The sequence below is a fragment of the Diceros bicornis genome, chromosome 3, assembly GCF_020826845.1.
Source record: "Diceros bicornis minor isolate mBicDic1 chromosome 3, mDicBic1.mat.cur, whole genome shotgun sequence".
Lineage (NCBI taxonomy): Eukaryota > Metazoa > Chordata > Mammalia > Perissodactyla > Rhinocerotidae > Diceros > Diceros bicornis.
In genome coordinates, this window is record NC_080742.1 from 81,362,236 (window position 1) to 81,374,744 (window position 12,509).

The window sequence follows — 12,509 nt, forward strand, 5'->3', positions numbered from 1 at the left end:
GGTTTATAACATTGTGTAAATTTCGGGTGTACATCATTATATTTCGGCTTCTGTATAGACTGCATTGTGTTCACCACCAAAAGTCTAGTTTCCATCTGTCATCATACATATGTGACCGTTACCCGTTTCACTCTCTCCCACCTCCTTCCCCCATAGTACCTTTTAAAAAATAGTCTTTCTTATTTATAATATTGCTAGATTATTTAGTTGTCATGCTTAATTTTTTTTCTTTTTTCCCCCTTTTCAGGTGTCAGCAGTTGAGTCTTTGGAGGGTCCCCTGCTTCAGGTGGAGGGACTGAGTGACCTTAGGTTGGAGCTTCACAGCAAGAAGATGAACCTCCACTTGGTTCTCATAGATGAACTACACCGACACCTGTACATCAAATCGACTAGCCGAGTTGTACAGCGTAACAAGGAAAAAGGGAGAATGAGGTTGGTTAAAGAGGCTCCTTGCCACAGTGTTTTGCGGGAAGGTAGTATTTTAAGGAAAATTGTTTCCCAGAATATTGTTGTCGTTTTTTTTTCACTTTTCTTTTTAACATACTGTCTCTGAAACTATAAGATGGTTTTTTAATAGTAAATATTCCATGTTCTGAAAGGCTGACATTCAAAGTTCCTTCATTCCTTCGTTGTACATTTGTTGTGGTCCTCATATGTACAGATACATGAGAAATATTTACTGTGGGCCTTTAATATACTGGATCAGAAATATCCTGGTATATCTCAGAAGGAAGTGAAAAAAATCCCTAAATTGGACAGTGAAGTCAATCTAATTAAGAAATATAGATGTATGAACTGAAGTTATAAAATTCTTTATTACTTAGGATTGCATTCAGCTTTAGACAATTCTTTTTATGGAATAGCTCAGGAGAGGGGCCGGCCCCTTGGCTTAGCGGTTGAGTGCGCACACTCCACCCCTGGCGGCCTGGGTTCGGCTACCGGGCGCGCACTGACGCACCGCTTCTCCGGCCACGCTGAGGCTGCGTTCCACATACAGCAACTAGAAGGATGTGCAACTATGACATACAACTATCTACTGGGGCTTTGGGGGGAACAAAAGGGAGGAGGATTGGCAGTGGATGTTAGCTCAGAGCCGGTCTTCCTCAGCAAAAAGAGGAGGATGGGCATGGATGTTAGCTCAGGGCTGATCTTCCTCACAAAAAAAAAAAAATAAATAAATAGCTCAGGAGAGGTCCAGAGTGAACACTTTTGTTTTATCCCTGGGCTGATTGTAGTGTTGTCCTATATTTAAGGGCCTGGGTGGACTCAAGAAATTCATTAGGTTAGTGTGGACTTGGTAGGGAATAAGATCTTAAGACAGTAGAACATTGGAATTATTAACATGTGTCAGATAGCTGTGCATGTTATATGTCCTTCTAACTTCCTTTAAAATAGACATTAGATCTTTTCAGAGTTTAGCACTATCTACTGAAAAATACATGTTCATACTTTTTAATCCAGTTATAGACAAGAGGAGCACTGGAAGCAGTGCATGCTGAGAACGAAGTCTTTCAAGTCCTGTCCCGTTCAAACAAAAATTGCCAACTTTGTGTGTGATGCTTCAGTTTAGTCAGAAAGCCTAACAGAGAAAGAGAAGTTTCTATCTCTTTTTTGCAGATGGGCACTAGAAAAACTTCTGCCAGGCACACAAATTGAGCTAAGGGTATGTTCCTGAGACTTCACTTCAAGACTGGATTTGAATAGAATAACTCTCAGTACCTAAGCAGAGAGTAAAGTGGTGGGTGGGGGCAGAGCTAAGGAAATTCCTTCCACAGTGTCTGATGGTAAATAAATATTAGCTCTGAATAGATGTGTTTCCATGCAAGGATTAAAAAAAAAATCACTCTGGGTCCTGTGAAAATATTCTGTAGCACAAGGGGAAGTGAGCATTACCTTGAGGTCTCAGGGAAGAGCATTTATGTGAAAAAAATTTTATAAAGCAAAACAAGAAATATTTAGGAGACTAAAGCTCAAGGTTTCTCAAAAGATGAAAGATGATGTATTTAGTAGGTTAGAGTATTGTTGACAATGACCACTATGTCCCCCTCTGCTGTAGTGGGAGTAGTGTCTTGATTTTTGGACTCTTACTTTTGCCCATCGTTAGCACATGTGACACAAGGAGGGTCTTGAAATGGGCTTGTGCCCGTGGGCATGCCTTCTCGTGCCTCTGCCATTGCCATGATGGGGTTGGTCCTAGGAGGACGATGAGAGACATGTGGAACATGTGGAACTCAGCCAAGATCAGCTGAGCTGCCCAGCCTGGATCAGCCAGCCAGCAAAATATGTGCTTATTGTTGAACATTACTGAGATTTTGTGGTTGTATGCAGCAAGCATATAGGTTCTATGAAATGCTAGTGGGGAGCTATAAGAATATAGGGAGAGATACTAAGACAACTAATAAAACATGAAGAAAGTGTAGGGAAAACCAAAATAAAGTAGAGGCATTTAAGTCTTTGATTAATATATTAGAGGGAAGAATTGAATCAGTGACACAGAGGAAAAAATTTCCGCATCATGAAGAGGAAAAAGACAAGATGATGAAAGAAAGATACTGGATATGAAAGATGGAGAATGGTGATCAATCCAATGATTTTAGGTATTCCACAGAATGACACTAAAATGATAGTGTTATGGGCTGAGTTGTGTCCCCCTCCCTATATATTGAAGTCCTAACTCCCGTACCTCAGAGTGGGACTATATTTGGAGATAGGGTTTTTCAAGAGGTAAATAAGTTAAAAAGAGGTCATTAGGGTGGGCCCTAATCCAATAAGACTGGTATCTATATAAATAGGGTGGGCTCTAATCCAATAAGACTGGTATCTATATAAAAAGAGGAAATTCTGACACAGACCCACATAGAGGAAAGACCATGTGAAGAGACAGCAATAAGATGGCCATCTACAAGCTAAGGAGAGAAGCCTCAGAAGAAATCAACCCTGCCAACACCTTGATCTTGGACTTCTAACTTCCAGAACTGTGAGGAAATACATTTCTGTTGTTTAAGCCACTCAGTCTGTGGTCTTTATTATGGCAGCCCTTGCAAACTAATAGAGGAACAGAAGCAAAAATTATAGTGTAATAAAGAAACCTACTTAAACAGAAAAAACAAGACCTTGGTTGGCAAATTAAAAGGATTCAAGGTAAAATTAATAAAAAAAAACTTAGATATGATCAGGAAATTTTTATGAATTTTGAAAACTAATTCTGTAAGCACAGGAAGGAAGAAAATTTGTTACAAGAAATTATGTTATCTGCTGTGACAGAGATAGTTATTTGCCCACCCAGTATCCATTCTCACCTTCTTTGCTTTTAATGACAACTCTTATTTTGTTCCTGGTGGTTTCATGCCCAGCTAAATACACAACTTCAGTGTTCATCAAGAAGAGTATGGTTCATTGAATTATGGTGTATCTATGCCATGTAATACTAGACCTTAAAATGAATGAGAAAGATCTCTGTGCTGATAGAGAAAGATTTCTAAGGTATATTCTTGGGTCCAAAAAAGCAAGCTGAAAAACAGCATATACTGTTTTAACCAATTTGTGTAAGAATTGAGAGGATATATATTTAAATATGTAACCTTTATATATAGATATTAATGTTTGTATGTATATGGACAATTCCTGGAAGGATAATGCTGAAACACTGATAAAAGGAATTACCTATGGAAAATGGAAATGGGAGTTGGGAGTAGGAAAGAAGGACTTATTTCATACCCTCTGTGCTGTGAAGGTATTCATCATAGGCATATTATTACTTTAATAATAATACAATGATTGATGATGCTTTTGAAGATTACTTTTAAGGAAATGTCAAAATGTTTACTCTTGAAGGAAAAAACTAGGATTTAAAATTCTATACAGGATGATGCAAAGAATGTTGAGAAGAGAACATGTGTACATTTTTGTGGTGTGTATGAGTGAGTGAGTGTGTGTGTCTGTGTGTGTGTGTGTGTATGTGTAGGGGGCCGGGAATAGATGGACAGACAGAGACTCCTTTCTGTAAAATGTTTTGGAAGTCATTACATCGAAATTATATTAGTAGGTTATTGTTATTTTCTTTGTATTTTCAAAAAAGAACCTATAATACCTTTATAATCAGATAAAATCAATAAAAAGTTATTTAAAAAATAGTTAATTCTTTTACTTATTGTATGCATCCTGGGTTAAGACTTGGTTTGACCTTGCTTCCTTGGATACTCTGTAGCTCACGGAGGAGAAAATTTCAGACTGGTGGATTTTGGTGTCCATGTTTATCTCTGAGTGTGTACAGAGTGTCCTTGATCCCATTTTATTATTTGCTCTGTAACTTTTGTCTTTAAAATTCTTTTCTTTTTACATGTCTGTTTTGTCTTTGTTATCTTTCAGTTCTTTCTCTTTTTTTTTCTTCTTTGGTTAGATTTTAGCTTCACTTTATTTGGTACATATTACATGTCTTCAGTCTTGGTCTGTCATTTGAGACCATGACTCTGACTTTTACATTCTCTGCATCATTCATTATTCTTTCTGTATGTTCAGGCAGATCTTAGAACTATAGAGAATTACTATGCCAGCCATTCCTGTTTCATTATTCAGTTAAATTTTCTTACTAAGGGCATATCATCTTTGATAGACATTTCTCCACTCAGTTTGATTTAACAAATTTTTACGAGCACTCTCTCTTTGATACATACTGTGCCAGCTGTTGGGGTTATAGAGGTGAATATATTAGTTACTAGATTTACAACTTCAAGTTCAACTCACCTCTGTCAATTTTTAGTTTGACAATAAAATCAGCCAAATGAGCTGCTGCTGTAAATTTTGGACATAGGTTGGACATATATTTATTACAAGTGAATGAACAGAAGTTCTAATTAAAAAGCAAATGTTTAATAAGCTGTTAGCACTTCTAACCTTCTTCTTGAAAAAACAAACCTCAGCTTTTCATGGCTTGAAATACTGAAATCAGACAAATTTAGCAGTAGGTCTTTACTAGTTGGATGAATGGTTAACGGCCAGAAAGTCTTTGGCATTATGGTAATAGAGGTGGTTGTTTTTGGTATAGTTTAATTTGCTTTACAGTTTTCCTGTCTGCCACCACGTGCTTATTAAATAGCAAACCACATTCAATCACAGTATACAATTAGTAATTTTGGGGAGACTGTCTTATACTGGGAAGGATTTTATATACATCAGCTGTCTTTTTCAACTCCGCTATGAATGATTCTGAATGGATTAAAAATTTATAATCATGTATTTGAAAAGAAAAATAACTTCTATCAATGTTTCTTTCAGAATAAAGCAGTACAGAGCATTCATATTAATTAGGAATTTGTAAAGAACAGTCTAATTTTGATTTTTTTTTCAATGTTACTTCCTCTGAGAGATTCAAAACCCTTTAAAGATAATAACTAATTCTTTCTCAACTTCATCTCTGATGTATGAGGAGAACAGGCCTTTTTCTGTCTTCTGAAATGGAAACTGAAGTATATACTACTTAAATGCGATATTCTATAATAGCACCTATTTTTTTTGAGCTTCATGTCTGCAGTAAGTAAATGAGTGGGTGTGCCCCATTTCTGTTGCACTCTTGAGACCGTCTTTTCATAAAAGAACAAGAGAAAAACCAGAAGTCATTTCCAGAGTTACTTGCCTTTGGGTTAGTGTTCACAAAGGAGAAAATTGAAGCCCAAGAGAAAATTTTAGAAAGAGAGATGAGTCTATGAAAATAGTTTTTCAGTAAATTGACTTTCTAAAAGTTTATTGATGGAGTTGGAGGGCCCTTCTGGCTCTGATAATAAAGTCAGCAGGTTATGTTTTTCAGAGTTAAAATGGCAAGCTGTTTATCACCCTATATTTAACTGAAATACATTTTTAGGTTAGAACTGAGAAAATAATTATAAGTTTTAATCTAAGTTGAATCGTGCACATCTGTGTTTATATAAGTGTGTGTTATACTCATATGTATACATATCACTGTGCGCACACTTAAGTGCTAACTGTACTGCTTCATCTATAGGCTTGGCAGGCAGTATTCCAGCTGTATACCTGAATTTTCCTGCTAATTGATACTTTCATTTACCTATCCTTTAAAAATAACTCCTCCACGTTTGTTATGGAAATATTTATAAAATATATTATTTTTCATATCATTTAAAATTGAAATTAACTTTTTCTCCATTACTCAGTAGCAGCACTATAAACACCAGTGATTATCCTCTGTCTCTCTGGGTGTTTCTATCCAGGGGCTAGGGAGGCGTGTAGAGCTGCTTTTCTAATTGTGAGTAAAATGCAGGTGAGAGAGAATGAGGTAGTTGAGAGGAAAAAATGAGAAGACGACAGGAGTCAGTACATAAAAGATGAGTGATAGATCTCTGATCTAATTGATTTCATAAATAGACAAACTACTGTGACAAGTCAGTGGATTCGAAGGATTATCTTAAGATAGTTTAGGCAAATAGGAACTTACAGCTTTATATTGGAGAAAAAGAGTTATTGGAACTAACTATTCCTGGTTCAGTTCCTGGTAAATGCTATTTCTGTTACTTTTATATCTTATACTTCACTTGAGGTTTCACATTAGTCTGCAAGTGATCCCAACAATTGGAAATGTGCTAAGTTTTGTTTAGCTCACATCTTAGTCATACTTGGATCCTCAGCACCGAGCGCAGTGCCAAGCACATAACAGATGCTCAAGACTTGTTTGCGTAGTGATTCCCCCTTCCTTGTAATAAGTGAAAAGGGAGAAGTTAGTGACGGTCATGGTTACCCTCACGGCCTAGGACAATGGCTCACATGTTATCAGCATGTGAAAAAAATTATACCTTAAATGATATTTTTGCTGTTTAACTTAAAGTTTGTTTTTCAAAGTTTTCTGAAAATACGTTTATTTTTTTATTAGTTTAAAAATACACACATACCTAGCACTTTGGTTCCAAAAGGAGTGTGGGAGTGAGATGGGGATATGTCACTAGGTGGGGGCAGATGTTCAGAATTGCACACACCCCTCCATTCCATTTGGAGAAAGCTCTCCTGCAGGTGTCTTCTTGTCCCTGTTCCCCCTTTGCCTGCCCTTCCTTTACAAACCACTTTGAGAGTCGCTTCCATGGAGCCACTGCTACTGATGGGGATTTGCTGGGACTGGAAAGAGGTGAGAACTATGACTGTAACCTCTCCACCCTTGGGACTTAGAGAAGCTTTTCTCTTGTAGAAGCGATATGATTAGATGATTCGGTTTCTTGAGGGTAAGGCACAGGTGTTATTTGCCTTGGCATTGCCGGCATTTCTTACACTTAACAGATGCCTGTAAGTGGGAATTAACTTGAAAATTTAATTGTTTTTTTATAGTCTTTGTGTCATTTAAAATTAATGTGTTTATTTTGGAGACTCTAAAGTTAATCATTATTAGGGTTAGGCCTTTTTGGAAAAGGTGAAATGGGTAATCAGATATTGAATTAACCTGTTTGAGATTCCTTAAATCATCTTTTATTGTAGTGATTCTCAACTTGATGAAATTTATGAACCTCTTTTAAAGAAAATTAAATGTAGTGAACTCCCAGAATACGTCAAAAAACTCCAGCTTGATAAACAAGTTAAGTAGGCTAACCACGGTTAAACCTTCATTCAGTTATGGTATGGTGCCATTTGACCTTTCTTTGCTGATAGATTAATTTTAATATAGAAATAAAGGAGGGTACTGAAATTGCATGGCATAATTTCGTTATAACGTGGTCATCCAGTTGATCCAGAGCATACTTACACTAATTTTTTTAAACCTAGCATTGAAATGAAAAGACAAAATAAAAATTTAAATTAGAATACATCTTTATACATTGTCTGTGACAATCACCACTTTACTGGAAATATACTTGGGAGGTATTTGAATTCACAGTGTAAAGAGGGCTCATGACAAAAAGAAAGTGATAAAGGATGGGCACGTAGTATGACATAAGTTGGTTTCGGAGTCAGTGGTAAATAACTACTGCTACTTTTCCCCTTCAGCTCCCTTGTGAAAGATGCTTCTCCTGTTCCTCTGATTGATGTTACAAACCTTCCTACTCCTCGAAAGTTCCTTGATACCTCTCAGTATTCTACTCCTGGAAGCTCAAGTTGTAAGTATTTAAATCTTCAGCCACTAAGCTTCTTTTTATTGTCTGTGGTTCCTAGGCAAAGCCCCCGGAAGCCTGTGGGGTCAGGGGAGGGTGGTCCTGAGGTTGGTGCCTGGAGCCTGTGATGAGCCCTTTGCCACCCTCAGAGGGAATAAGATAGAAGACGATTGGTTGGGCCTGTTGCATTATCAGGGTTGAAAACCGGCAGCTGCGTCTGGTCCGCCTGCTGACTCCAGCTGTAGATGTGTTTTATTTGACCAGCATGGTTTGTTTTTCTAAGATTGAATTTGAATGCTTTTGATGGAGCCTGTGTTTTCTTTTTTGCTGTAACCTCTGTTGCTCCTGTTACTTTTACCCAGCTGCTTCCCCTATTATATTCTCTGTCTGGTCCTTGGGAGCTTTTGAGTGTATGACTCCTGTCTTATATCCTGATTCCTTGTGTCTTCCAGTGGCCTCTATACTTCCATATGTGCCTGCATGCACGTGCATGCACACACACACACACACAATGCGCTTTGAGGACATATCTATAAACTAATCACATTTCTTCTTGGGCTACCTAATATCCTGAATAAGACAAAGGAGAGCCATTTTGGCCTATATTTAAAGTTGGGGGATGGAGAGTGGACTTTGAATATGGGTGCATAGATTTAGGGGAATTCTTCTGGAATGGCTCAGACCTGCCTTGTCAGAGGGTTCAGCTCAGCTGGGCTCCGAGAGCTTCTGGGCAAAGAGCATCTCTGCTATTGCAGCTTTGGGTTGGGGAGAAGGGGACTGGATGTCTTTGTGGGAAGCCCCGCAGGTGCCTTCATGTGACAGCCTAAGTCCTCAATGCCTTTTAAAGAAATAATAATGTCGATTATCATTGGATTTTCAGATAAAAATTAGTTCTTTTAGTTCTTACTAGTTCTGTAGTCCTACAGAGCTTGAAATAATGAAAAGGTAGGAAAATAATTTGGATTCAATCAATATATTTTGTGTAACTAATTGGAAGTGTTTCTTTTGAGAGCTTAACAATACATTGTTGTTGCTGGGGCATTATTTAATTACCTTTAAAATATCATTTAATTAAATTTTGGAGTTATTCAGGCTTGGAATCTTGAATTTATTGCTTTTACTGTAGGAGAAGAGTGGGAATTATTTTATAATACATTTTTCTTTTAGTCTACTTAGTTATTGAGTTTGTGGGGGAAAAAAAAACCCAAACACTTATTTTTTTAATGACACTTTGCAAAGGTTTGTACTGAAGCCTGTTCCTGGAGTTAAAAGGTTTTGTTTTCTCCCTCTTTCTAAGGTAGTATGCTATCCTTTGAGTTTTGACACTGCTTTGAGTTGTTGTAGAGTGTGGAATTATGAAACAGAATATATATTTATACTTTTGTATTTGACTTGTACCTTCTGTGGAAATTACCACAGAAGGTAGAAGTACCACTTGTGTTTTTATAATGTGAATTATCATTGCTTAGCCTGGTTACGTCAATTTACGTAAATGCTGCCAACTCATTGGCCAAGTAAAATAAAAATTTTAATTGTTTATGAAGACATGAGAGGGCAGGCATTTTGCAAATGAAAAGTGCTGTATAAATAGCAAGTAAGTAGAAAAATGCCACTTATTGCAAATTTCAGCAGAAACTAATTTTGCTACATCTATTATTTTTCATAAGACAGCTCTTACTCTTTGATGGGCACTTTCTTTGTCAGGCCCTGTAGTTAGCATTTATCACTTAATGGAGTTCAAGGTGACACTTTGACTTTGGCAATCTATTCCTTCATTATCGGGAACAACTCTTGAAGAACCGCATGGTAGTTTACTGGAGCTGGGGCTATTATGGATCCTGCTTGTAGACATGTGTACAAACCTATCCTTTCTGGAAGGGCTCATTTCTTTGTTTTGAAGACTGGTGATCTCGTGATTTCCCTGTGGGTGCCTGAAAAAGGAAGGTAGTTAAAATATTATTGATTAAAATCAATGATAGCAGTAGTTAAGATGTGTTTAGTGCTTTCTATCTGTGAAACAATATTTTAAGTGCTGTATGTGACTTAAGTCATTTAGTCCCTCAACAATCTTATGACATAGGTACTACTATTAGCCTCATTTTACAGATGAGAAAACCAAGGCTTAAGGAGGTTAATAATTGGTTTAAGTTGACACAGCTGACAGGTAGTAGAGCTGTGATTTCCACTTAGGAGCTGGGTTCCAGAGTATGCGCTTCTAACCAGTTTGTTTCCTGCAAATAAGCTAAGTATGCTCTGTGTATTAGTTTTCTGTTGCTGCCACAACAAATTACTACAACATAAATTTATCATCTTATAGCTTTGTAGGTTAGAAGTCCAGTTTGGGTCTCACTGGGCTAAAATATGGGTGTTGGCAGGGCTGTGTTCCTTTCGGAGGCTCTATGGGAGAATCCATTTCTTTACCTTTTCCTGCTCCTGGAGGCTGCCCCTTTCCTTGACTCATGCTTCTCTTCCTCCATCTTCAGAACCAGGGACAGTGGGTCACATCCTTCTTATGTCACATCTCTCTGACTCACTCTTCTGCCTCCTCCTTCCTCTTTTAAGAGCTCATGAGATTAGAATTATCCACTCTGGGTAATTCAAGATAATCTCTCCATCTCAAGGTCCTTAACCTGAATCACAGCTGCAAAGTCTCCTTTGCCACGTAAGGTACCATTCACAGATTCTGGGGATTAGGACATGGATCTCTTTTGGGGACCATTATTCAGCATATCACACTCTGCACTGCCTAAAGTCTTTTTTTTTTTTTTTGAGGAAGATTGGCCCTGCGCTAACGTCTGTTGCCAATCGTCCTCTTTTTCTTTTTTCTCCCCAAGGCCCCAGTTCATAGTTGTGTGTCATAGTCGTAGAGTTGTAGCTCTTCTGTGTGGGATGCCGCCACAGCATGGTTTGATGAGCGGTGAGTAGGTCTGCGCCCAGGATCCTAACCGAGGAACCCCGAGCCACCGAAGTAGAAGGCGCGCATTTAACTGCTCCGCCACTGGGCCGGCCCCTGCAACTGCCTGATTTCTGACTTAAGTTATTTTTAGGAACCAATGTGTAAAAATTCGACTTTCTTGAAATTATGTGTGAAGTCTTTTTAAGTCATTGCAGTTCTAGTCTTTAGGACTATATTAATCTGGGTCACATTATTAAAGGAGATTGTGTAAATGAGTAAGATGTAAATTATGTGGAGAACTGCATAAAATGTTACTAAGTACATATAAAAGTGTAGGGTTGATGAAATATACTATAATAAAGGGCAGAAATTTTGTCTTATTTTTAATAATGAACAATAAGTCCTAAGGGTCTATTTGTGAAGTGCTCTGCAAGTCAGCCTAGAAAGTAATAGTCTTTTTCAGCAGGGAATTTAACATGGGCTTTTAAAGCGCCCCTCTCATCTTGTGAAATAGTAGGATTGAGAGTGTAATCCATTAGAACTGACATGTTTATAGAGGAAGTTCCTATAGGGAATCCCTGGGTAGAACAGATCTCCCATTGGGGTGCCATAAATTAAGGTTGGAGGTGATTCCTGAGAACTTTCGGATTATTATTAATTAAATGAGAATTTTGATTGCTTGCAAATGAGTCATTTTTCAAATGTCTTATTTAGAAGTAGAGTTGTGAGAGATTTTCTATTATAGTTTACGTGTATAGTTTGCAAAATATGTTACATCATTCAACTGATGTAACAGTCCTATGAGGTAGTTAGGGGAGGTACTATTATCATTATCATTATGATTATTATATTTGTATCTATCATATTTGAGTGTATTATCAAATATTTAAGTTACAAAAGTACAGAATTGTGTATAGTGTATGCATCATCTAATTAAAAAATAAAACATTTAATTACAAACTACAAAATCAAGGCACAGATTAGCAGACACAAGCAACCCATTAACAGAAAAATGATTAGCATTCACTTAGCTTTTCTACATATTAATGAAGAAAAGAAATGGCATAATAAAGTACTGGGCAAATAATGGTCAATTCACAGAAGAGTCCATATACGTGGAAAGATTGGCATTTATCTGGCAGAGGTTAAACTTCCAGAATATATAAAGAACCCTTATAAATCAATAAAACAAGCTAATAGAAAAATAGGCAAAAATATGATTAGGCAGTTTGTATAAGAGGAAACCCCTGCTAGTAAATATATGAAAAACTGCTTATGTTCTCTGGTTAATCAGGTATTCTTTTAAAAACTCATTCTATAAATGTGAAAACTGAATCCAGGGAGGTTGAGTGATTGGTCCAAGTTCAAACAAGATGGTAACTGTTGGAGCCTGGCCTTGTGCTGTTCCCACTCTAAATATGTAGGAGATGTATTTTGCAAGCCTTTCTCCTATTTTCATCAGTCAAAGTATTTTGTAACGTACAGGGAAACTATGTCTAATACAGGTGTAGTAATTCAACTATAACTTG

General features: G+C 37.3%; 1 protein-coding gene across 2 annotated transcripts in view; it reads left to right on the plus strand.

Moving 5' to 3' along the window:
• Nucleotides 1-12,509, plus strand: part of EXOC4 (exocyst complex component 4) — a 736,987-nt gene that overhangs the window by 50,372 nt on the left and 674,106 nt on the right. For both annotated transcript variants that reach the window (XM_058530219.1, XM_058530228.1), the window contains exons 4-5: nt 248-432; nt 7,981-8,090. In XM_058530219.1, coding sequence (XP_058386202.1) covers nt 248-432; nt 7,981-8,090 — 295 coding nt within the window. The remainder of the gene's footprint in view (nt 1-247; nt 433-7,980; nt 8,091-12,509) is intronic.